The 26,824-nt window shown below is 45.2% G+C and overlaps 1 protein-coding gene across 2 annotated transcripts; it reads right to left on the minus strand.

The window, feature by feature from the left end:
• Nucleotides 1–17,420: 17,420 nt before the first annotated feature.
• Cartpt (CART prepropeptide) lies at nucleotides 17,421–19,997 on the minus strand. 2 transcript variants are annotated; one of them, XM_004651548.2, is made up of 3 exons: nucleotides 19,836–19,997; nucleotides 19,404–19,487; nucleotides 17,421–18,470 (listed from the first exon to the last, which is right to left on the minus strand). In XM_004651548.2, the coding sequence occupies exons 1-3, from the start codon at nucleotides 19,995–19,997 to the stop codon at nucleotides 18,363–18,365; spliced, it is 354 nt and encodes a 117-aa protein (XP_004651605.1). In that variant the 3' UTR covers nucleotides 17,421–18,362. The 2 variants fall into 2 exon arrangements, with proteins under 2 accessions (XP_004651605.1, XP_004651604.1); XM_004651547.3 differs by having other exon boundaries at nucleotides 19,404–19,526.
• Nucleotides 19,998–26,824: the final 6,827 nt, after the last annotated feature.

Below are 26,824 nucleotides of genomic sequence, written 5' to 3' on the forward strand. Positions count from 1 at the left end.
TAACAGCATTAAGAGATGGGGCCCACGAGCTGGGCGTGGGTGGCGCACGCCTTTAATCCCAGCACTCGGGAGGCAGAGGTAGGAGGATCACCATAAATTCAAGGCCACCTTGAGACTACATAGTGAATTCCAGGTCAGCCTGGACCAGAGTGAGACCCTATCTTGAAAAAAAAAAAAAAAAGCAATGGGGCCCTTGTGAATTATATTAGTGATCTTGTTTAAAAAAAAAAAAAAAAGGGTTAGGGGGCCAGGCGTGGTGGGGCACCCTGAGACTACATAGTTAATTGCAGATCAGCCTCAACCAGAGTGAGACCTTACCTTGAGAAACCAAAAAAAAAAAGTGTTGGGGGTACTAACTAGGCCTTGACCACTTTTACCTTTCTACCAGTAAGACAGTGTCCTCCAAAGGACACAACACAGGTGCCACAGTGAAAGCAGAAACTAAATACCTCACCAAACATTGAACTAGCTGGTGCTTTGATCTTGGACTATTCCACCTCTGTACCTATGAGAAAAATGTTACATTATTCATAAGCTACTCGGTCTTAGGCAATTTGCTTTAAGTAGAACAGGTACATTGTATCTGAATTATATCTCAATAAATGTGATTAAAAATTAAATGAAGGTGCCTCATTAGCACAGTAGGTAGCATGTCAGTCTCATAAAAATTAAATAAAACTTCCATGCAAAAAGAAAAATCTCTCCCCGTACATTTTCTTCTAACTCAACCCAGTCTCTGTCCAAATAGCCATCAACTTGATCTTTTCTTTAACACCTATGCACTGGACTATTTTCCAAAATGCAGCTTATTTGATTCTGCCCAAGTTTGGTTACTTCAAACTTAAGCCTCTCTTAGAATCTAATTTTGCCAGGGTCCCCAGTGATAGCCAGATTCAGACTATTGTCCGAAATTTGGCAAGGAAGGTAATCCATGAACCAACTCAAACACTACTCACCTTAAACCTAACGATCCACTTCCCAGCACAATATTCCCCGGCAACACTGCCTGCCGCATCTAGACCCATGCTGGGGTCATCGCGAGCTAGAATAAAGAATTGGTGCTATCTATGGGAAGAGCGTGGGTAAAAATAAAATGAGGATTAGGTGTGAGTCAGAACGAATTATCCTCGAGGGTATCAGATCATCGGTGTCTGTTGCCTGAAGCCCAGCAGGTACAAGCAAAAGGCTCCCTTGGAAGACGTTGCTAACAAGAGTCTGTGATCCTGAGATGCTTGAGGGATCGGGGAAGTCCATCTAAGCAGTCTGCTCCCTGAGAGAGTCGGCCCAGCCTGACCAGCAACCAGCCGTGTCTCCATTCCTGAGGCTCCTTCCTCCCTTCCTGCCATCTCATTCATTGAGTCTTCACTACCGTTCCCATTCCCTGAGCTGACTGTCAGACAGCCTCTCGTGGCAAGTTCCTCATGATTCCACTGCCTGGGTTTCACTGTTTCTCTGTTTCTCCAAATACAGCAGAATGCCACAAAGGCGTTGCTGCAGATGGTGGGAACTCAGAGAAGCACAAAATGTCCTCATTCTTGCTCATGTGCATTTGACTCTAGAGCCATGGTATCCTTCAAGTACGTATTTCATTCCCCAGACTGTAAAGAACCTTGAACCGTTTAATAGTATTCTTTTACACAACAAGTATTTGTTGCGCTTATATTATGTTCCGGCCATTGTGCTAATCTCTGGGGTGGCAATAGCCAGCAAAATAGATACTGTCATTGTCCTTGAGAAGCTGTTGAAGGTAAGTGGTAATGCGTCACTAAAACATAAAAGCAAGTTCTGCAATAGGCAGTGTGTTAAGTACTCAACGCAGATCTTCACTTTCTCGTGATTCCTATGGGTTTTCATTATCTGCGTCTCCGTCTTACAGAGGAGGCTCAGATGAAGACCAGGCTCTTCTGTCTAAACAGGTCTGGAGCTGGGCTCCAAACCCAGGCCCCTCCAGGCTTCACACTTTGTGTTCTCGGCCTTTTCAGGTATTAGCTCTTTTTTTTTTTTTTTTATCCTCTTTACATTTTTATCTTAAAGAAACAACTTCTTTAAAATATTTTGACTTACTTATTTGAGAGACAGAGAAAGAGGCGTATAAAGAGAGAGAGACAGAGAGAATGGGCACTCCAGGGCCTCCAGCCACTGCAAACAAACTCCAGACACATGTGCCACCTTGTGCATCTGGCTAACGTGGGTCCTTGGGAATTGAACCTGGGTCCTTTGGCCTTGCGAGAAAACAGCTTAACTGCTAGGCCATCTCTCCAGCTCCAGAAACAACTTTTATCCAAACAGATAACAAAGAATATTTCTGGGAACAGGACAAAGAAAAAGATCATCAGTGTCAAATGGCTGGCACCAAGCTAAGAGCCCAGTCTACCTCTGAGCAGATCTTCTACACCAATGTTCTTGGCAAATGTTCTCTATCAGTGTCCTTAGTAAATATTCTACAACTGTGTTCTTAGCAGAGATTTTATACTAAGGTTCTTAGTATACTAAGTACACTAATGTTCTTAGCAGATATTCCACACCAATGTTGTTAGTAGATAGTCTAAACCAATGTTCTTAGCAAACATTCTACACCAGTGTTCTTAGCAGATATTCTACACCAGTGTTCTAACCAGCACTATTCATAAAAGCAGAGATGAAAACAAGCCAAGTGTCTATAAATAAATGATCATATATTGATTATGCTACTATATATACAATGAAATGTTATTCAGTCATAAAAGGGAATTAAATTTTGATGTGTGCTACAAGATGAATAAATCCTGAAAACATTATAGCTAATGAAATTAACCAAAGAAACAATGACAAATATTGTATTATTCCACTTACCTAAAGTAAGATATAGAAATTTATAGAGATAGAAAGATGACTCAAGGTTATCAGAGGATGCAGGGGGAGAGAAATGTAGTTTTAATTTAATTTAATTTAATTTAATTATTAATAATTATAATAATATAATATTAATAATTATTTAATTTAATTATTTTCATTGAAGATAACAATTTTTTGCTTGGTTAGGGCTCACAATATTATGATATATTTAATGCCACTGCATTGTCTACCTATGAATGGTTCAAATGATTAATATGTTTCATATATTTTGCTGCAATAAAAAAGGAAATGGGGCTACAGAAATGGTTTGATTCCTCAGGACCCATGCAAGCCAGATGCACAAAGTGGTGCATGCATCTGGAGTTCATTTGCAGTGACTGGAAGCTCTGGCGTGCCCATTCTCTCTCTCTGCCTTTTTCTCTCATTGATAAATAAACAAACAAGTAATATTTTAAAAAAGAAAAAGAAAACAAGAAATAAATTTTCAGCCTCCAGGAAGGGTGCCTGTTATTCAGATTTTTGTTGAATTCATGCTTCTGTTTCCTTACTCAATAAAACTGTCAGGCTTCTAAGCAAATTTAGAATCCAGTGATATCAGGCCCTAAGACTGATAACAATTTTGGTGCCCTGAGCCTCAAGCTCCTGCTTGTTTTGATCTAGGACATACCATCTGGATATCTACTCTGTACCTCTCCATTCCTTCTTTCAGAGAGAACAAGAATGAAGAGATACTCAGATGCATTGCCGTGAAGTCCCTAGTTTCATCCCATGATGTCCACAAGAGACACATCACAGAACAAATGTCACAGAAGGCATTCACAAGCATGGAGAGCCTCCAGATTGCTACAGAGCACGCCTCTATTTTGGAATGACCAACCCTCCGTGAGTACTCATGGCACCCACGTTATTGCATCTGCATTGTGGCAATCCTCCTTGAGTCAGCAAGGTCAAGTCAAATGGGGAAACCCTGCCTTTAGACACAAGTATGGAGATGTAGGCAGAGCATCTGCAGCTCACTGGGCAGCTGTTTGAGAAGCCCAGCTGGTTCCTGGTGCTGCATCTTAAGAACATCTTTTGGGATGGAGAGATGCCTTTGCGGTTAAGGCATTTGCCTGAAAAGCTAAAGGACCCAGGTTCAATTGTCTAGGGCCCACATAAGCTAGATGCACAAGGGGGCGCATGTGTCTGGAGTTCATTTGCAGTGGCTGAAGGCCCTGGCATGCCCATTCTCTTTCTCTCTTCCTCCCTCATTCTCTCTCAAATAAATAAAAATAAAATAAAACATATTTTTTAAAAAAAGAATGCCTCTTACCTCTGTTAAGATGACCTCCTACGGGCACAGGCAGATTGCTCAGTGGGCAGACTGCCTACCACGCAAGCGTGATAAGCAGTGATCGGATCTCCAGATCCCATACGCTACTAGTCCAGCCAAATCAGTGAGCTCTGGGTTCAGTGTGAGACAAAACAAATAAGGAGTTACATGTTTGACTTTCCAGATCCCACAGAAGCCAGATGCACAATGTGATGTAAGTGTGCACAAGGTCACACATGAGCACAAGGTAGTGCATGCATCTGGAGTTCATTTGCACTAGCTGGAGGCCCTGGAATGCCAATTCTCTCTTTCTCTCTCTATCCCTCTCTCAAAAAATAATAAAATTAAAAAAGGAGTTAGAGTGTGTCATATGAAACTTATTCCCTGGGAAGATGCAAACACATGTCTATTCACCCCCAATGGGGCACAAAAACAGATAAAACCACTATTGCCCCAAAACCAGTTTTGGGTGGACCATTTTTTTTTTCTTTTTCTTTTTCTTTTTTTTTTTTTTTTTTATTTTGGTTTTCGAGGTAGGGTCTCACTCTAGCCCAGGCTGACCTGGAATTCAGTATGTAGTCTCAAGGTGGCCTTGAATTTTCAATGATCCTCCTACCTCTGCCTCCCAAGTGCTGGGATTAAAGACATGAACTTTATTGGGACTACTTACTGAGCATTGTGAAGGGATGCTTAGGGAAACATGAGTGACTCAAAGGCAGTCACGTGACCAAAATGCCCACCCCTGCACACTTGCAGGTAGCTCAGAGAGTCTCCCCCCAGGCAGGTGTTCATCCATTATATAACCTTAGGGAGTGACCTTGCAACCTCTTCCCTAGACTTCTTGACCTCCTGAGTCTCCCAAAACCCCTTGTTTCCCCAGAAGGGAATGTCTCAATTCAGGGAAAACTGTCTTACGACACAGGTCAGAGTCTTCCCCTCAACAATTATTCACTGTTCCTATAAACTTGGAGAGTGGTCCTGTGACCTTTTAAGTTTCAGATCTCCCAGACTTGATCCCCAGAGTCTCCTGAGCCTCCCTCCTCCCTCCAGGAAGGAATCTTTCACTCTTTCTCTCCCACCCCTTCCCAAGTTAAGGTCTCACTCCAGCCCAGGCTGACCTGGAATTCACTATGGAGTCTCAGGGTGGCCTCGAACTCACAGCAATCCTACCTCTGCCTCCCGAGTGCTGAGATTAAAGTCATGCACCACCATGCCCGGCTAGGAAGGAATATTTCGATTTGGAGGAATTTGCTACACAACAGAGTGATTGAGGAAGATGTCCAACGCTGGCCTCTGACTTCCACAAGCATTCACATGCATGTTCCACACACATGTAAGTACGCATACACTTGTGCATGCATGCCACATTCACACACAAGAAGACATTTGAGCTACCGGTGACCCCATCTCCTCACCTGGACAGACTAAATGACAGCCATACTGCTAGGCCATCAAGTAAACTCATTTTCTGCTTCCTTTACCCATGACACCCATTTCTACCTCTTGTAATTCTGTGAAGGAGGAGTTCAAAGGAATTTAAGGCAAAACACCCACCCCTGATTTAAATATTTATACAACATAGTCTGTCTCCACAGAGCCTGCATTGGTGGAGGAATTGTGTGGCTGGTTTTTCTCCACTTTTCCTGAGGGATATCATTAATATCGTGATAATTAATGAAAGACGGCAGCTGGAGTCAGGTAAATTATTAATGGTTTCAATCATCCTGAGAGCAGACAGCCCTGTGTGGAGTTGTCCTTGGTGACAGCGTGGATGTGCTCTGGGGAAACAGGAAGAGTGGGCAGAGAGGCAGAGATGCTGTGCGTGTGCGTATACGTGTGTGTGTGTGTGTGTGTGTGTCTGCGTGTGCACACCTTCTTGGAATCTGTGCACATAGGTGCATCTATTCTTACCTAAATGGCCTGGGTTTGCATGCAGACGTCCTCATAGACTAAAGGAAAGAACTTGTTCCTCTTGAAGGTGGAGACTGCGTTCATACCGTCCCTACAGAATGGCCTTGCAGGAGTCGGGACTGTTTGCAGGGACTGGAAAGTTGAGGCCAGGGCCACTCTCAGAGAGTGCGATCCCTCAAAGATTGGAGGCTGAGGATAAAGAGGAAAAGCGCATAAGGGCATCTGTGCTGAAGTGTGGCTAGAAAATGTCTCCACAATTTGCCCTCAGCCATAAGAAATGGGAGATGGATTACAAAGACCAAAGGAGTGGTGGTTGACCTGGGAAAGTGAGAGTGGATAGTGTCCCGTAGAAATGGGTAAAAGAAGCAATGATTGGGACAAATTCCCTAGGAGAAAGGACTTCGTTGTGATGGGTTGGGGGGGCTCATTCTCCCTCCACACAGGTGTTCCACTAGGCAGAGCTTTCCTATTGCAGAAGATCCCACAGTCCTGGGAGGCGTAAATCACAATGTTTTCTTCTCTGCTATATACTTGGGTCCTCCTAGGTGCCCGAAACAGCGTCGTGTCCCCAGGTGTTCATGAAATAAGGAATAAAGGAATGGAGAAATGTGGGCTGGAGAGATGGCTTAGCGGTTAAGCGCTTGCCTGTGAAGCCTAAGGACCCCGGTTCGAGGCTCGGTTCCCCAGGTCCCACGTTAGCCAGATGCACAAGGGGGCGCACGTGTCTGGAGTTCGTTTGCAGAGGCTGGAAGCCATGGCGCACTCATTCTCTCTCTCTCCCTCTATTTGTCTTTCTCTCTGTGTCTGTAGCTCTCAAATAAATAAATTTAAAAAAAAATTTTAAAAAAAGGAATGGATAAATGCATATAGCAAATTTATCATGCTGGACATTGGCCAAAAGACTATTAATTAACTTTTGCTCTAATAAGACCTCACCAATTGTTCTTTACAGTGACAAAGAATGTACTGAAGAATACATTGGCAAGAAGAGAGTTTCCAATACGCACACACGACACAGCAAATAATGGAATAAACGCTCATCAGATATGTTTGGCTTGGTTTTTTCCAACCTGCTCCAGATCTCGTCCCTGCAGCCCTTCCCCAACACAGAACACAGGCTCCTTCTTTCTCTTTCTCCACCCCCAGTGCTGACCAAGTGCAAGTTAAAACAAAACAAAACAAAAAGTATTTAAAAAGGGAAAAAGAAAGACACTGCTGGAATTTAAAGACTAAGAGATGCCATTACCACATGGCCGTCTCAGAGTTCTTGGCACTCTTTCTCTCTTTGGAGACATGTGCCAAGATCTGCAGCTAGACTCCTGCTATGCGCAGTGGGGAGCACGCGAGGATAGGGGGCCAGTGTCTCCCTGTGGGCCTGATACCTCAGCACGGCTACTGTTCCTTTAAAAAAAAAAAAGGCTATGGAATTCCTCTCAGAAAGTCAATGGTCTTAGTTTTGGAGAACTGGAAATGTGTTTGGGGGTAGGAATCTGCTGTCTCTGAGTACATTCTGTCAATTTGTTGATTTGCCTTTTATTTCCTGTTTTAAAGTTTGGCTTCCTTTTTGGCCTGAGTCATAAAGTAGATGTCATCTGGTAGCGGCCTACAGTCACTGCCGACAAACTCCAGGTTCACACGCCACTTTGTTCATCCGGTTTTACATGGGTACTGGGGAATCAAACCCAGGTCATCAGGCTTTGCAAACAAGTGCCTCTAACTGTTGAGCCATCTCTCTAGCCCCTCCATTTGTAAGTTTATAACGTATTTTGACCTTATTCACCCCTCCTTACCCTCTCTTTTTAAATATTATTTATTTATTTACTTGAGAAAGAGGCAGGGGGGCAGGGAGAGAGAGAATGGGCACACCAGGGCCTCCAGCCACTGCAAAGGAACCCCAGACGCGTGCGCCCTCTTGTGCAACTGGCTAACGTGGGTCCTGGGGAATTGAACCTGGATCTTTGGCTTTGCAGGCAAGTGCCTTAACTGCTAAGCCATCTCTCCAGCCCACTTACCCTCTCTTTTGTATGTATGTAGGATATGAGAGCATGGGTACAAACATGCCACAGCGTGTGTGTGGTCAAAAGACAACCTCAGGTGTTTTCCTTCTCCCTCCACCTTCTTTGGAGATAGGGTCTCTCTTGTTGTTTTCTTGCTGGGTTTACAAGCGTCTGAATTCTTCTGGCTCCGCCTCCCAATGCTGTGGGCATGTTGGGATCACAGACACATGTGTCCCTTTGCATGCAGCTTTCCGTGGGTGCTGAGGAGACTTAAACTCAGACCAGTAGATTTGCAAGCTAGCTCCTTTAACCACTGAATCATCGCCCCAGCCCTGCATTCATAACCTATTGTAAGTAATCATATTTACCCATTATAAATAATACATTTTAATATACTGCACTATATAGTAATACTATCTCTGTATCATTTAAAACAATTCCTTTCAAGCTGGGTGTGGTGGCACACGCCTTTAATCCCAGCATTGGGGAGGCAGAGGTAGAAGGATCACAGTGAGTCCGAGGCCACCCTGAGACTTCAGGTCAGCCTGAGCTAGAGTGAAACCCTACCTCAAAAAAACAAACAAACAAAAAAATCCTTTCAAATTTCAAACAAGCACTTTAACTGCTGAGTCATTTCCCCACCCTCTTTTCAAATTTCAAATGCTTAGGGCTATTTACAAAATTGTTTGGAATTGTAAAAATTTCCAGCTTATTAAATTGAAGTGATTTTAGGTTTATTGTTTCTTGTTCAAAGCCTGAAGTTCAAGTAAAGTCAAAACCAATTTAGACTGGGGTTTATTTGCTTTAATTTCTCAGGTGTTCAAACACAGAATATTCGATATGATCAAACAGAGTGGGACACCATCTGGAAATATCATAGCTGGAAAGGAGACCTTAGTCGTCCACCTCTCTGAAGGTGAAGCTTTGTAAGATCATGGGACTTGCTTGAGGTCACCCAGCTAAGGAGCGGCAGACCTAGGATGGGAAACCAGCGCTGCCCTCCGTTCAAAGCCACCTCTGGATGGAGATCTAGAAATACCTAGAGACACTCCAGATCCCTTGGAAACTTCAAACTTCAGTCCTTCCTCTGTGCTGGAAAGACCTGTCTCCTAAATGTCCCTTCTCCATTGCATACCATCCTTCCAGACCTTCTCATTCATTCTCCAAGTCGCCCTGAGGTTTCTGGTTTGTAAGTTTTCTATATCTATAAAAACCCGTCCTTTCCCAGTATTTTGTCATCCCAAAATAGAAATGAGGGCTGGAGAGATAGCTTAGCTCTTAAGGCACGTGCCTGCAAAGCCAAAGGACCCAGGTTCAATTTCCCAGGACCCTCATAAATCAGATGCGCAAGGTCGCTCAGGCGTCTGGAATTTGTTTGTAGTGGCTGAAGGCCCTGGCTTGCCTATACTCTCTCCACCTTTCTCTCTCTCTCTCTCTCTCTCTCTCTCTCTCTCTCTCAAATAAATAAAATAAATTTAAAAGAAAATAGAAAGGCCCAATTTTTGTCATGTTAAGAGAACATCAGGAAAACAACTACTATCTATTTCTATTAGCATTTCATAAAGAAATGACAAACACTGAAAATGTGGTGAGTGTACACTCCGAATGGATGCATTTCATTTAGATAAAATATATCCTGACTTTTATTTAATTTGGTTTTTTCGAGGTAGGGTCTCACTTTAGCCCAGGCTGACCTGGAACCTATTCTGTCGTCCCAGGCTGGCCTCAAACTCACAGCGATATTCCCACCTCTGTCTCCTAAATGCTCGGATTAAAGACATGCACCACCATACCCGGCTAATCTGATTTTTAAGATGCTAAACTTGGAATTAAACTCATTTACATTTGAATCATCTAGCTTTGGTTATTATCTTACCATGGTCACGTTTCAGTCCCTTGACCGTGTCAACATCTCTCCTGCCTTTGAACTTTTGGATCTATGCCATACCCTCTGCTTCAAGCACTGGACCTTTCTTGCCCCTTCCACCCTCATGTTTATTAAGCCTAGCTCCTTCTCTTTCACCTTTTATTTATTGACAACTTCCACAATTACAGACAATAAACCATGGTAATTCCCTCCCCACCCACACTTTCCCCTTCACAACTCCACTCTCCGTCATATCCCCTCCCCCTCTCAATCAATCTCTTTTTTATTTTGATGTCATTGTCTTTTCCTCCTATTATGATGGTCTTGTATAGGTAGTGCCAGGCACTGTGAACTCATGGATATTCAGGCCACTTTGTGTCTGGAAGACTGCATTATAAGCACTCCTCCCCTTCCTTTGGCTCTTACTTTTTTTTTTTTTTGGTTTTTCGAGGTAGGGTCTCACTGTACTCCAGGCTGACCTGGAATTCACTATGTAGTCTCAGCGTGGCCTCAAACTCATGGTGATCCTCCTACCTCTGCCTCCCGAGTGCTGGGATTAAAGGCGTGCGCCACCACGCCCGGCGGCTCTTACATTCTTAGCATGAGGAAGGCACCCAGAAAAGTATGGAACAAATGAAGGGATAAGAGACAATAAACAATCTGTTTAGTGACTCAGAGGCTCTAGAAGAGGAAGCTTAACAGAACTACCAAAGAAAGAGCTTATTTAAACTACACAATTCTGAGCCAAACACAAGGGTTCTCATGTATAATCCCAGCACTTGGGAGGCTGAGGTTGGAGGATCACTGTGGGTCCTAGGGCAACCTGGACGGCATACTGAGTTTGAGGTCAGTCTAGACTACAGCTAGATCCTGCCTCAAAACTTATTAGTCAAAGCCGGGCGTGGTGGCGCACACCTTTAATCCCAGCACTCGGGAGGCAGAGGTAGGAGGATCGCCATGAGTTTGAGGCCACCCTGAGACTACATAGTGAATTCCAGGTCAGCCTGGACTACAGTGAGACCCTACCTTGAAAAAAAAATCTCATTAATCAATACATAAATGGCACATGACTCTAATCTCAGCACGAAGGAATTTGATGCAAGAGAATCTCAAGTTCAAGACCAACCTGGGATACACAGCAACACTGTCTCAGAATAAATAATGTTGAGATCAGGCCCTTCTCTGCCCTAGTTACTCTATACTGTGGAAAACAGCAGCCTTTCGGACTATACCTTGCCCTGAGAGACTCCATTTTACAAGCTACTTTTGACTCCACCTTGAGAGTGGGGGATGATTCTACACCTGGACGGGCATGTGAACACCATCTGTCTGGCACTGCCATGAGGCACAGGTTGATAAGTGACTCATTCCTGGGAGTAGAAAAAGTGTCACTCTCTAAAATTTATCAGAGTAAATAAGAACTCGAAAAACACATGGGCATGTAAAAATCATATTAGGAAAACCAGGCTCAAGAACTTCCGAGACATACTAGACCAAGGGATGGATATACCTCTCTCATCTGGACCCTGTAAAGAAGTGGACACCTGGGCTGGAGAGATGGCTCGGTAGTTAAGGTGCTTGCCTGCCAAGCCTAAAGACCCTAGTTCAATTCTCCAGTACCCAGTATGCAAACCAGATGCACGGAGCGGCGCATGCCTCTGGAGTTCGTTTGCAGTGCCTGGAGGCCCTGGAGTGTCCATACTCTGTGTGTGGTCTCTTTCTCTGTCTGTCTGTCTGTCTGTCTGTCTGTCTCTCTCTCTCTCTCTCTCTCTCTCTCTCTCTCTCTCTCTCTGTATCTCTATGCTTGCAAATAAGTAAAATATTTTTAAAAGACTTGTAAAGAAGAACTGGACGTCTAGCCCTGCGATGGCAATGGCCCCAAGCAGCGTTCATATGACCACCCTGTGTGTGCGTCAAGGAGCCCCTGAGTGTTCGGGGACTTCAGATCAGCTCTGTCACCACTGACGCGCATGGCCTAAATTGCTGTCTGTTCATCTGTCTGTTTGCCTATCTGTCCACTCATCTGGACGTGGTCCTGCCCTTTACTCTGGCTCATTCCTGCAGCTTGGCTCTGACCCTGTAGCCCGACTCTACTGAGAGTTTGGCATTTCTGCCAATTTCCCAGCTGTGGCCTCTAAAACCTCTTGTGAAACCCTCTATAACCATTCTATAACCTACCTATACACATATATGTGTGTGATGTATCATATGTGATTTGAGAGCTAACCTTAGTAATTAAGGTTGTAATTATAAGGGTCTGTGTTTGGGGGGGTTGGAGAGATGGTTTAGTGGTTAAGGCACTTGCCTACAAAGCCTAAGGACCTGAGCTTAATTCCCCAGTACCCAAGTCAAGCCAGGTGTACAAGGTAGCCCATTCATCTGGAGTTCATTTGCAGTGGATGGAAGACCTGGCATGCCCATTCTCTCTGTGTCTCTCTATCTACTTCTTTCTCCCTCTCTCTCAAATAAAATCAATTAATAAGGAAAAAAAAAAAAACTTTTTAACCTGTGTTTGCTTTGGCCAGGGCTATCAAGGAATATAAATTCTGACATTGTGGAAAGATACAACTATATTTGTCTATGCTTTTGACATAGTGCATCCACAGTAAATAAACAGTAAGTTATAGAATCCCACACCTCCTTTTCTAGCTACCTTCCCCATACTCAAATTTAAGTGTGTCATCCCAAGATTGAAAAGAGTTTGGAGACAAAGGTACACCATTGCCACCCAGGCCTCCGGGTTCTGGCACAGAGGGAGGGGGGCAATATTCATGATTATTGCAGTAACCGATCACAGATAGCTGAAGAGCTACTTAGTTACCATTCACCAAGTAACATTCCAGGCTGCTGTGAGAACCATTGCTCTACGTGCATCGCTTAGCTATGGCTTCTTGCCTGCTCAGAGCCTAGAGCTTTCAGCCAATCTCACACAAGCTCTGAGCCTCACATGTAAGTGACTACTTTTCTCATTAAAACTTCCTTAATGTTTAATGCTTTTTTTCTCTTGCCATAGGAATCTTCAATCATTAAAAAAAAAAAATACTTAAGCATTCTACTTGAAGAGGAGCTTTAATATTGATAAAATTGGAAGGCAAATTTACTTCCAACAAGCAATTTGATTAAATATTGCCAGCATTAATGTCATTCACACCATTAACTTGAAATCTGGATCCTAGATAAACCTCTTCATACACAACCTGGATTTCCTGTCATCAACCCCTGCCACCCAGGAACCTTTTTTTTGTTTTGTTTTGCTTTTTCAGGTAGGGTCTCACCCTAGCCCAGGCTGACCTGGAATTCACTCTGGAGTCTCAGGGTGGCCTTGAACTCATGGCAATCCTCCTACCTCTGCCTCCCGAGTGCTAGGATTAAAGGGGTGCACCACCACACCCGGCAAGTAACCATTTTTCTTTATCTTCATTATTAATTTTTGTACAAAGGTTATGTTCCTATATCCCCTTCCCCACCCTACTTTCCTTGAGAGCTCTCCTCAGTGGGGTTGTGGGTGTTCACTGTTGGGTAATTAAGACCTCAGTCAGTCTCTGCATGGGTGAACGAGGAACTGTGCCTCAGAATATTTCTACCCATCCTGTGGCTCTTACAATCTTCACATCCCCTCTTCTGCAACGGACCCCTAAGCCTTGGCGGGTCTGTTAGCAGTCTAGCTTAGTGTTGAGTTCTCTGTAGCCTCTGGATTTATGATTTGATGTGTTTTTTTTTTGTTTGTTTGTTTGTTTTTGTTTTTTCGAGGTAGGGTCTCACTCTAGCCCATGCTGACCTGGAATTCACTATGTAGTCTCAGGGTGGCCTCAAACTCACAGCAATCCTCCTACCTCTGCCTCCCAAGTGCTGGGATTAAAGGCATGCACCACCACGCCCAGCTGATTTGGTGTGTTTTGATTGACCACAGTGTCTGTCACTGTTTCTCTGGAGCTGGTTGTCAGGCTAGCAGTGGGAGCAATACTCATGTGCCTGCTTCCTCTGCAGTTTCTCATGGGCCCCAGCAGGTTTGGTAGAGATGGCATGTCTTATGGTAGGCAGTTGGCTCTTTTTCTTGTCACATTGATGGATCTTGTATCTCCTCAGTTTTCTCTGCCATCTTTATAGTTTGGAAGAAGGGATTATTGTGTGGAATCTCAACTCTATTTTCCCCTATTGTTTTTGATGTGGTTCCTACTCTACCATCTTAACCAGAAACCCAACCATTTTTCAATATCTTTTGGATTTTGTTTGTTTTCTTGAGGTAGAGTCTCACTCTAGCCTAGGCTGCCTTGGATTCACTATGTAGTCTTAGGATGGTCTTGAACTCATAGTGATCCTCCTACCTCTGCCTTCCCAAGTACTGGGATTAAAGGTATGTGCCACTATGCTTGGTTATCTTTTGGTGGGGGGTTTTGGAATTTTTTATGAGAGGGAAAGAGAGAGAGAGAAATGGCACACTAGGGCCTCCAGCCCCTGCAATCAAACTCCAAACACGGGCATCACCTTGTGCACATGTGCGACCTTGTGCTCTTGCATCACCTTGTGTGTCTGGCTTATGTGGAACCTGGAGAGTCAAACATGGGTCCTTAGGCTTTGCAGGCAAGCACCTTAACCACTAAGCCATCTCTTCAGCCCTATCTTTTGGTTTTATTAAACAAAAGCAGAGGGGAGAACCAGGCGTGGTAGTTCACAGCTGGGTATGGTCACTCATGCCTTTAATCCCAGCACTAGAGAGGCAGAGGTAGGAGGATCACCATGAATTCAAGGCTACCCTGACACTACATAGTGAATTCCAGGTCAGCCTGGGCTAGAATGAGACCCTACCTCAAAAAAACAAAATAATAATAATAATAAAGAAAAAAAAGCAGAGGAGAAGAACTTAAAGGGGTTTAAAGCAGTCTGTACTCCTTTGTTTAAACTATAAACTCTTCCAGGGTATCTTGCTCTGGGGAAACATTCAAAGCAGTTATAAGTGCTATCCAGTAACTAAGGCAATTTCCATGTCTGATTTATTTAGGACCGACATGGATAGGAACAGCTAAGGGGTTTGAGAAAGTAATGATGTTTAGCTGAAATGCTTTCTGGAAAAAGAAAAGACTGCGAAATTACTAAATAATTCTTTGCAGTTCTTTGAGATAAAATGTATCATATCTTGGGATATGGAGAGATGGCTAAGTGGTTAAGGAGCTTGCCTGTAAAGCCTAACGACCCTGTTTCAGTTCCCCAGTACCCATGTAAAGCCAGATGCACAAGGTGGTGCATGGCATCTGGAGTTTACTTGCAGTGGCTAAAGGCCTTGGGGCGCCCATATTCTCTCTCTCTCCCTCTTTCCCTGTATATATATTTCAAATAAAAAAATTTAAAAACCTATTCCCTAAATGACTGAACAGAGAGTTTTTCCAAGATAGTGTATTGACTAGTAAAACTAAGTAAGTCTCATAGTATTAAAGCATCCTGTACAGTAATTTCCTTTTCTTTAAGTGAAAAACTTCCAAAGAGTTCATTTTTTTAATGTACACACATGTGTGTGATGGTAGGGGGGTTATATGTGCAGTCCACATGTGTGTGGTGGGGGGTTATGCATGCAGTACACGTGTGTGTGGTTACATGTGTGTTGCATAAGTATAGACATCAGAGAACAACCTCAAGAATGTCATCTAAATCTTTTGAAACAAGTCCTCTCACCTGCCATTGATCTGGAGCTTACCAATTTGGCTCAATTGGCTGGCCAGACATCCCCGAAATTCCCTCTGTCTCTCACATTAAAAATAAAATACATACATATATATACATATACATATATATACATATACATATATAAAGTTTAAGAGGCTTTTTTAAAGTTCAGGGGCTGAAGGGATGGCTTAGCAGTTAAGGAGCTAGCCTGCAAGGCCTGAGGACCCAGGTTTGATTCCCCAAGACCCACATAAGCCAGATGCACAAAATGGCACATGCATCTGGAGCTCAATTGTAGCGGCTAGAGGTCCTGGCATGCCCATTCTCTCTCTCATAAGTAAATATTTAAAAAATTTAAAAGAGCAGGGCGTGGTGGCACTCGGGAGAGGTAGGTGAACAGTTATGAATTCAGGGCCAACCTGAGACTACATAGTGAATTCTCCAGGTCAGCCTGGAGCTAAAGTGAAACCCTACCTCAAAAAAAATTTTTTTCTTAAAAAGTTAATATCACCCTTGGCAACATAGAGCATTTTAACCAGAATGGCCTATAGGACATCTGTCTCAAAAGAAAGAAAGAAAGAAAGAAAGAAAGAAAGAAAGAAAGAAAGAAAGAAAGAAAGAAAGAAAGAAAGAAAGAAAAAGAAATAAGGAAAAAAGTTGTTGAAAATCCTGATTTTCTAAATTGCTTTTATGTGGCTACAACCTGAAAGAACCTAATATTGGCCTGTGGTGCTGAATTTCCCCAAAGAAGCCACACCTATCTTAAACGATGCTGCAGGCTGGCCGCTGCTAAGTAGAGAATCAGGACTGTAGAGAAATGAAAGGTTGCACGTCCTCACCCACAACTCTCTCAGATTAGGGAAAATAGCCATTCACCTTTTTTCTAATTGACCATCTTTATTAAATGCCTATGGCATCATTTAGGACTGTTCTACCCGGGGTGTAGCCCATGGACCAGTAGCATCAGCATCACTTGGTGTAGCCACTTTTTTTTAATTTTTTTTTTTTTAATTTGAAAGCAACAGAGAGTAAAGAGGCAGATTGAGAGAGAGAGAGAGAGAATGGGCACACCAGGGCCTCCAGCCACTGCAGACGAACTCCAGTCACGTGCGCCCCCTTGTGCATTTTGCTAACGTGGGTCCTGGGGAACCGAGCCTCGAACCGGGGTCCTTAGGCTTCACAGGCAAGCGCTCAACCGCTAAGCCATCTCTCCAGCCTGCCATTGAACTTTAGATGAATGTGCCACCTTGTGTGCCTATGTCACCTTGTGCATCTGGCTTATGTGGCACCTGAAGAGTCTAATGTGGGTTCTTAGGCTTTGCAGGCAAGTGCCTTAACTGCTAAGCCATCTCTCCAGCCCTAACCACTTATTTTTAACCTCTGCCTCCGAGTTACCATTGTCATGACTATTAGATAACCCCTTGCAATATATTTCTAGCTTAGCAGACCTCTAGTCTGTACCTACCCTAAAGCTAAGAAGACTTCAATAGTATCTGAAACCTGTAGAAAAGATTTCCACCTACCTAAAGCCTCATGAATGTTGGTAGGATGCACTGATTTGTGACTTTTGTTCTGTGGCTGTAAGTTCACATGACCTCATGTCATTCAAAGTAACTTCAATTCACATTCAACTCTTTATCTCCTCTAAGAGTATTTTTTTAATATTCACAGGGATTACTGAATTTTTAATACATGCATTTTTTATTTTAAATCTGGGTTCTACATATCAGAGAAAACATGCAGTATTTATCAAGTCTGGCTCATTTTGCTTAACATAACAATTTCTAGTTCCAACCATTTTCTTTCAAATGTCATGACTTTATTTAGCTTTATGGCTGCATACAGATCCATTGTGTATAGGTACCATATTTTCTTTATCCATCCGTCTGTTGATGGATATCTAAGCTGGTTCCACTTCTTGGCTATTGTGAATAGTACTTCAATAAACACCGATATGCCAGTGTCTCTGGCTAAGCTCACTGCTAAAACTAAGTAGTCTAGCTAGAAATTTAAATGAACAAAACTTTATCGTATCATCTAACCATCTCCTTCCTTCTTTCTGGCTCCTTCCCTGAGCACGTGCACACACACACATGCACACACACACACACACACACACCACTGCAGTCAAAGAAAAAGAAAGAGTATACTGAAGCTAGCGTGGCAAACTCCTAATTAATGCTCAAGGCTCCTTGGAGCTAAGGTGCTATTCTCCCAGTAGACAGCTATTTTAAAAATATTTCTCTTTGAAAACAACAGCATGATGAATCCCATTCTTCCAGTTACTTTTGTAGATACAGCCATGCACTGTGAGCAATTATCAAAAGCACTTTATTCTGTATAATTTATCCATGCTCCCATTGTGTCGCCTGGGGTGCTTTGTTTTCCGGGTTGTGATGTCATCTGCCTACCCCAAGATGAACTAGGTCTAATTTCCATTCGGCCATGCCACGTACAAAAATACAGTTTTCAAAGCGAAGTTCCTCGTCTTTACACAACTGCTCACAAGAGTTTGTCAGACAAATAAAATAAGGAAAGAATACCAAACAAAATGAGAAAAGAATACTTTGCACACGTGTCAACAACACCATACAAGGCATTATCCTCCACAGGAAACAGCAAATGTGTTCTTTTATTTTTGAAACAGCGGGGGAGGGGAGGGAGAGCCCCTTCACCCTAGGAGGGAAATGCACAACTTTATTGTTGCTAAAGCCAGGCTCCAGGGATAACGGTGCGGTCCTCTAGGGAAAGAAGGGGACGCGTGGAGGAGGGGGATGGCCCTTCATAAGCACTTCAAGAGGAAGGAATTGCAGGAGGTTCCTCGGGGACAGTCACACAGCTTCCCGATCCTCGCTCCTTTCCTCACAGCGCACTGCTCTCCTGCATCGCACTGCAAAGGACACAGTGGATGGTCACCTGGGTCCCCACAGGCCAATCTCCCTGCCACGCTGCCTCCCGAGGGAGTAGGGTCAGACCTGAAGCCTGGGGAGCCGCTTATCATTGCAGTGAGAGCGAGAAGACAATCAAATAACCGATCCCCTTCCTACTTCCTTCTCCCTTTGAAGGGATCGCACTTCCTGCCTCCTTGTCTCCCTTCCTTCCTTCCTTCTTTCCTTCCTTCCTTCCTTCCTTCCTTCCTTCCTTCCTTCCTTCCTTCCTTCCTTCCTTCCTTCCTCTCTCTCTCTCTCTCTCTCTCTCTCTCTCTCTCTCTCTCTCTCTCTTTCTTTCTTTCTTCTAAAGTTGGAGGAGGGATCAGCCAGACTTCTTGATTGAAGAAATATACAATATGCTTTCCCATAATCTTTGTTCTCCACTTTCTTGCTTCCTCGCCCAAAGAGGGTTGGTAAAGCTTCTCTCTCCCTCTCTCTCTCTCTCTCTTTCTCACATTTCACCCAGAGCTGTTCAACTAAGACGGCCAGCTCTGAATTTTTTTTTAACCCAGAATTTAGATTAAAAAAAAAAAAAAAAAACCCTGGTTGTGCGCAGAGAGAGAAATTAAGCGAGCACGAAGTGATCAAGAGCTGTTCCACCCGAGATGTTTCCTGATGTGAAACAAAAAAAAGTTCGTCTTGGGGGAAACACTTCCCTCCTGGCCACATCACCGAACTGTTTCCCGGCACCACCTCCACGCCGTCCACCCGATACCTTCCCTTACAGACCAAGGGGACGAGGGCTGGGGACCGAGGCAAAAGGGGACCCCAGAGAAGGATGCGGACCCGTCGCCCCAGTCTCTCAGCCCCGGCTAGGGAGAAGGCGATGCGCGCGCGATCCCAGGCAGTCTCAAAGCGGGAAAGGGTGTCCCCCACCCCACCCCGCGCCTTACCATGGGGACCTGGCCGTACTTCTTCTCATAGATGGGAATGCGTTTACTCTTGAGTTTCTTCAGGACTTCCTGGAGCGCTTCGATCTGCAACACAGCGCCGGGAGCCCGAAGTTGCCGCCTTGGCTGGGAGCCCAGCGCGGGTGCTCACTTTTCAGCACGGCGAGAAGGGGCCCCGGGGCGCACGCTCGCGAAGGGACCTCGCGGACTTAGGGGACGTGGATGGGGGTCGGGTGAAGTCCCGGGTCCCTACTGCACCCCCTCGGGGTTGGGTGTGGGGGGAGGCCGAGGCGTGCTGTCCAGAGTGGCCGGGATCCTGGGACAGCCTGAAGCCCGTGGTCTCGGCTAGCCAAAGGGGGCGCCCTGGCTCTGGGAATGGGGGCTGCGGGCAAAAGGGTCCCGGGGCGAGGGAGGAGGTGGGGAGGGCATACTGACCAGCTCCTTCTCGTGAGAAGCATCCTCCCCGGCGGTGTAGATGTCCAGGGCTCGGGGCTGGAGCTCGGCGTCCTCCTGGGCACGGACGCCCAGCAGAGGCGGCAGCAGCAGCAGCAGCAGCAGGGCGGCGCCCAGGAGCGGCAGCAGGCGGGAGCTCTCCATGGTGCTGAACCTCGGCGCTTGCCCGGGCACCCCCCACTCTCTCCAACCTTTTATAGCGAGCCGGGAGCCCTGGGGTGCCGGGAGGAGGGAGGGGGCCGAGGAAGGAAGAGGGGTGTGGAGGAGGGCCCGGGTCAGCCGTCTGTAGGCAGCGCTCCGCCACCGCTTGACGTCAATGCCCGCCGGGCTCCAGGCGCCCGCCCGGGGGGGAACGAGGTTCTGCGCACCGATGGGCTGGAGCGCACAGAACCAGACCCCGGTGCCCCCTTCAAAGGCTGTCAGGCCGGCGGCCAAGGACGCTCCCACAGGGGCCTGCGCCGAAGCCGAGGGGCGAGGGGGTAAGGGATGCGAAGCGAGAGGGCCCGGGGAATGGAAAATGCCTACATGGGGCATGGCACAGGCGGAATAGGTGTATCCCATCCCAGTGCTGCGGGTTACAAGCATCGCGGTCCCCCTCTCGCCTGGCCTCTAAGAAGGGGATGTGGCCTCCCACATCCTAGCGCCGTCCTAGGCACACTGGGAAGTGGTCGCTCCCCTTGGGACTCTGAGGCTGCCCAGAGACTCTGTGTGCCCTACCTCATCCTTTCCTCTGGACGAATTTAACCATCCACGGAACCCCTCCTTCCCACCACCTGTTGTAGCGAAGAAGCTTGCCCAGAAAGAGAGTAAAGAGGTGGAAAACGCAGCTGCCTGATCCTGGAAGTATCAGAGGCCAATGGCGAGCCAGGCCCTCGGTGACTTAGGGAAAACAGGGAGGGTTTTATTGGTTTGTTTGTTTTTAACGGTTAAGGTCCTCACATCCTGAATCCACTGAAAATCCCTATCGAAGTGAGGCTTTCCCACTTAGAGCTAGAAGCTATCCCACCTGTCTTCTTTTTCCAAGCCTCTTGCCTTCAACTGCTCCTAAGCTCGCCCACTCTTTCCTCTTCCCATCACTGCACCACAGTCCTGGTCAGTCCTCCCAGCTTGCTTAATGAATACCTCTTCATCTCCGCTCTTAACTTCCTCTAATACTCAGTTCACCACCATCCAGAGAGTGTTTCCCCTTAAAGTACACTAGTGGCTTCTCATCTTGGAATCTGGATTCCTCCCCTGATTTACAAAGAGCGCCTGCGCACACACACACACACACACACACACACACACACATCCTTGCATGTTCCACTACTCTAGCCCAGACCCTTGCACACCGGCTTCTCTGGCCTCTTTGGCCTTTGAGTAGCCAATCTTGTTCCTACTGTGATGAGTTGCACTTATTTTATACCCAAAAAGGCTTTCCTACGTCTTTAAAGAGCTCAGTTTCTTGACACATAAATCTCAGGTTAAAGGCCCAGGGCTATTTAATCTAAAATATCCTTTAATTTATTCTCCCAAGACTTTCTGGCCTAGCAGATGATGTGGATCATTGGGACAGTTAATACATAGTTAATACATACAATACTGTTTGCTTCAACTATTGTTTATTACTCAACTGCATATTAGGGAGCAATTCACCAAATAATATCTCTTCGGATAAATAATATGTATATTAATGCCATCAAAATATTTTTTTCTTGGGCTAGAGAGATGGTTTAGCGGTTAAGGTGCTTTCCTGTGAAGCCTAAGGACCCAGGTTTGACTCCCCAGGCCCCATGTAAGCCAGATGAGATGCACTTGGTGGCACATGCATCTGGAGTTTGTTTGCAGTTGTCCTGGAATGCCCAGTCTCAGTCTCTCTTTCTCTCAATAAATAAGTTAAAATAAAAGATATTTAGGGGGGCTGGAGAGATGGCTTAGCGGTTAAGCGCTTGCCTGTGAAGCCTAAGGACCCCGGTTCAAGGCTCGGTTTCCCCAGGTCCCACGTTAGCCAGAAGCACAAGGGGGCGCACGCGTCTGGAGTTCGTTTGCAGAGGCTGGAAGCCCTGGCGTGCCCATTTCTCTCTCTCCCTCTATCTGTCTTTCTCTCTGTGTCTGTCGCTCTCAAATAAATAAATTTAAAAGAAAAAAAAATAGTTAGGGCTGGAGAGATGGCTTAGCGGTTAAATCATATGCCTACGAAGCCTAAGGACCCAGGGTCAATTCTCCAGGTCCCACATAAGCCCGATGCACAAGGTGGCACATGCATCTGAAGTGCATTTGCAGTGGCTGGAGGGCCTGGAGTGCCCACTCTTACTCTCTCTCTCACTCTCTCTCTGTGTCTTAAATAAATAAATAAAATGTTTTTATAAAAAAATTTATTTTTTTCTTTAGAGTAAATCTAGTAAAACTTGAAAATACATTTAAAACCTCTTTCAACTTTGCCTGCCATATATACCTTTTGATTCTGCACAAAATGTCAGGGGAAGCCCATTTTAGTGCTTTTTTTTTTTTTATTTTAGAAAGAGAGAGAGAATTGGCACTCCAGGGCCTCAGCCACTGAAAATAATATTTTAACCCACAGGAGATGGTGATCTTCAGGGCAATCCTTTCTCTCAGATTTTGCTCCTGGATGAAAGGGATAGTTTTTCTTATATATACACACATATGTATGTATATATAAGACATATACATATGTATGTATATGTAAACATATATATATATTTACATATGCTGTGCATGTGCGTGCATACGCAAGAGAGAGTGCTGAGATGAACATCAGATGCTTTCATTTGAGTCTGGCTTTATGTGGTTGCTAGGGAATTAAACCTGGGCCAGCAGGTTTTGAAAGTAAGCGCCTTTAACTGCTGAGCCACCTCCCCAGGCCCTGAGCTTTCCTTCCATGCCACTCGTGTTAGCAAGGTAACAAAATCTCCGGTATGGTAAGGACTAATTGATGTGATGAATGATCTTCACGTAAGGAGAGCAGCGCCTGCGGCTGAGGACTTCGGGGAAGGACTCGGGGACCATCCTGGGAAGCAAGCCAGATGTATCTCAGTCACTCAGTCACCTGCCACAGGTCCTTTTTCAGTCTCGAGCAGAATGACCTTACATACTGTTGGGAGGAAGCACAGTACAATGAGGCTTATGGGATGTTCTTCCCAAAGACATTTCTACACATTGTGGCTAGAGAAAGGCAAAGGACCAGACATTCCACAGTCTTGACATCACACCCTGTCAGAACAGCTTACATATTCTGTCTGTGTGTCTGTCTCTCTTCTATCTCTCTCTGCTTACAAATAAATAAATATTAACAATGATCATCACTTCTTTTCATCCCAGATATCAAAAAGGAAAGCAGGTTATCCCGCAAAAGGGAAGCAAGAACCAACAGATTTCTATAGGGGATTACTGGGCCAACTACACTCATCCACTCACAAGATAGAGGAGGCCTTTGCTGCTGCTCTCATGGCTCAAGCATGGAGATCTCATCCACAGAGCGCCTCAGCGCCAGTGCCAACCGGAGCTACTTACGGCATGCTGCTTTCTGAGAAGGGAATTTGAAAGGCGGAGAAAGTTCTTACTCATCTCTGTCTCTCTCTTGAAGTTTTGAATAACCCATTAATTAAAGAATGTAAGAGCCAAAGGAAGGGTAGGACTGCTTACAATGTGCTCCTCCAGACACAAAATGGCCTGGATATTCATGACCTCACAGTGCCTGACACTACCTACACAAGACCATCATAAGAGGAGGGAAAGACCATGACATCAAAATAAAAGAAAGACTGATTGAGAGGGGGAGGGGATATGATGGAGAGTGGAGTTTCAAAGGGGAAATTGGGGGTAGGGAGGGAATTACTATGGGATATTTTCTATAGTTATGAAAGTTGTCAATAAAAACATAAAAAAATTTTAAGGGCTGGAGAGATGGCTTAGCAGTTAAGCGCTTGCCTATGAAGCCTAAGGACCCCAGTTCAAGGCTCGATTCCCCAGGACCCACGTTAGCCAGATGCACAAGGGGGTGCATGCATCTGGACTTCATTTGCAGTGGCTGGAGGCCCTGGTGCACCCATTCTCTGTCTCTCTCTATCTGCCTCTTTCTCTCTCTGTCACTCTCACATAAATTTTAAAAAATGAACAAAAACTAATAATAAAGGCATGTGCCACCATACCTGGCCTGGATAGATTTTTTTTAAGTTTACAAAATGAAATTTTAAAAAATAACCCATTAATTGATTTCTGACTTGGCAAGAGAATAGAGACTACATTGGTTTAGGTAAAAAAGAGACACAGAGCTGGAGAGATGGATTAGTGGTTAAATGCTTGCCTGTGAAGCCTAAGCATCATGGTTCAAGTCTCTATTCCCCAGGACCCACATAAGCCAGATGCAGAAGATGGCACATGCATCTGGAGTTCCTTTGTAGTGGCTGGAGGCCGTGGCACACCCATTCTCTCTCTCTCTCTCTCTCTCTCTCTCTCTCTCTCTATCTCTATCTCTCTCTCCCTCCCTCCCTCTTTCTCTCTCTGTCTGTCTGTCACTCTCAAATAAAACAAAACAAAAAAAAATTTAAACACACACAAAATTGATAGTACTGAATGGGAACTCCACAGCCCGAAGATGTTCAGTAATGAGAAGGTCACCATAGAATGAGGCACCAAGATTGCTTTTCTCAAACTTCTGTGTTTCTCTCCTTCAATTTGAATAATGGCTTTTTGGATTCAGCTGAGAATAACCATGGCCTTTTACACTGTTTTGTTGCTGTTGTTGTTTTGAGGTAGGGTTTCACTCTGGCTCAGGCTGACCTTGAATTCACTATGTAGTCTCAGGGTGGCCTCAAACTCACGGTGATCCTCCTACCTCTGTCTCTCAAGTGCTGGGATTAAAGGCGTGCGCCACCACACCCAGCTACACTGTCTTCTTGTTTAAATATCAGACTACTTTGTTACCCATTAACCACCACCCCCCACCTCAGGCTACCTGTCTAACCAAGTCTTGTTCAACAGGAAGACTTCCTCCATCTCGTGACTTCTTAAATATCTGTATTCAAGGCTGTTCCTCCTTATTTGTTTTAGCCACACATCTTCCAAGGTCAGCACCACTCTGTTCCTGTTGGTGCGCAGGTGTAAATTCTAAGGGGGCACCCCCATTTCTATTTCTACGTTGTCTGCTTTGCATCCTCCACGACTCCAGAAGGGAGGTTCATTTCCTTTCACATCCATCTACTTAGCAACTTTGAGACCATAATTTTTCAAGGGGCCTGCTGTTTGCCGCGTTCTAAGTAGACATCTACTGATCAGTATCTGGAAGCAAATAATCTGTGAGCAAAGGAGACTTGGAGCTGGTGCTGACCGGGAGATATCGTAGTGGCAAAGAATATACACTTTACAGGCAGCCTTTTGAAGAAGCCAACCAAGGGGGAAATCAGATCGTTTTCTTAAGCATCCAATAAAAGGTGTTTCAAAGGCTGGGGAGATGGCCCAGTGCTGAGCAGCGCTTGCTGTTGAAACCTGACAACCGGAGTTTGAGGCCTGATGCTGTAGATAGCATCGGTCATCCCAGCACGCCTAGGATAGCAGGAAATGAAGGACACAGTAGCCTGGAAGCTCACCAGCCAGCTAGAAGCAACATCCAAAAGTTGTCCTTGGACTTAAACACACACACACACACACACACACACACATACACACACACACACACACACACACTTTTAAAGGCTCTTGGGTTTTTTGGGGGGGTGATTTTTTTTATAAAAGAGAGAGAATTGGTGCGCCAGGGCCTCCAGCCAGTGCACTCGAATTCCAGATGCACGTGTCACCTTGTGCATCTAGCCTAGGTGGGACCTGGAGAGTTGAACATGAGTCCTTAGGCTTCACAGGCAAGCTCCTTAACTGCTAAGCCATCTCTCTAGCCCTAGAGACTCTGGTTTTAAAAATCTGAGTGGTCCACGGGTTTGTGGGACTGCTAAGTGTTGTAAGAACTGAAAAGAACCCAGGACGGCCTTTGCTCTTGAGGATTTTGGGGCCCATCCCCGTCCACAAATAACCCCCATCGAACAGCTAAGTGAGGTGAGGATCCTGATAAGGAAAAGAGAAGTCAGAGATGAATTTCTTCTAGGGAGCAAAGCCTCATGGGAACAAAAAGCATCCTTTAGAGCCCCCATCTCTAAACTGGCTGATTTTGTCCTTGTGGGAGCAAGGAAGAGCTCCGGACTACCTTGAATGAGCAAGAAGTGACTCTTCATTTTTGCATCCAAGTCAGGAGCCCAAAGTAGTCATGTGGCTCCACCAAAAGCAAAGGGACCGAGAAGTGTACCCAGAACACAGATATTATAGAGTAACATGGTCAAATACGATATGCCTCTGCCCTGGTCTATGCCCTCCTCTGTGCCTCAAATGCCCTTGTCACACTTCGAACATTTAAAGAAATCTCACGGGGCTGGGGACATGGCTCTGGGGTAAAAGCATGTGCTGAGCAAGCATGAGTATCTGCGTTCAGAGCCTCAGAACCCATGTAAACACTAGACACACCAGCAAGAGTCTGTGATCCCAGTGCCAGTACCGTGAGGTTGGCAGAGACAGGACAACTCCGGAAGCTAGAGGATTAGCTAGCCTGGCATTCACAGCCACGATACCCTACCTCCAAACAAGGTGGAAGGTGAGGACCAACACCTAGGGTCCTCTGACCTCCACACACGCCGTGGCACATGGGTATCTGCACTCAGACACACAAACGCACATATTCCCATATCATACGCACACAGTGATAAAAATAACTCATGCAACTCATGTATCAAGGGGCTGGGGAGACAGCGCAGTGGGCAAGTGCTTGCTTTGCAAGCATGAGGGCCTGAGTTCAATTCCAGTGCCCACATAAGTGCCTAGCAAGGTGGTATGTGCACCTATAAACCCACTGGGGAGGCAGGAAAATCCTTGGGACTCACTGACCTGGTCTAGCATAATTTGTGAGCTGTAGGCCAATGAGAGACCCTGTCTCA

The sequence above is a fragment of the Jaculus jaculus genome, chromosome 14 (genome assembly GCF_020740685.1).
Source record: "Jaculus jaculus isolate mJacJac1 chromosome 14, mJacJac1.mat.Y.cur, whole genome shotgun sequence".
In the NCBI taxonomy this organism is placed as follows: domain Eukaryota; kingdom Metazoa; phylum Chordata; class Mammalia; order Rodentia; family Dipodidae; genus Jaculus; species Jaculus jaculus.

Coding starts and splice junctions, on each gene's coding strand:
- Cartpt (XM_004651547.3), bottom strand. CDS start 19,997: ATGGAGAGCTCCCGCCTGCTGCCGCTCCTGGGCGCCGCCCTGCTGCTG. Junction 19,527..19,835: donor CTTCTCACGAGAAGGAGCTG/GTCAGTATGCCC, acceptor CTGGGCTCCCAG/CCAAGGCGGCAACTTCGGGC. Junction 18,471..19,403: donor AGTACGGCCAGGTCCCCATG/GTAAGGCGCGGG, acceptor TGTCCTTTGCAG/TGCGATGCAGGAGAGCAGTG.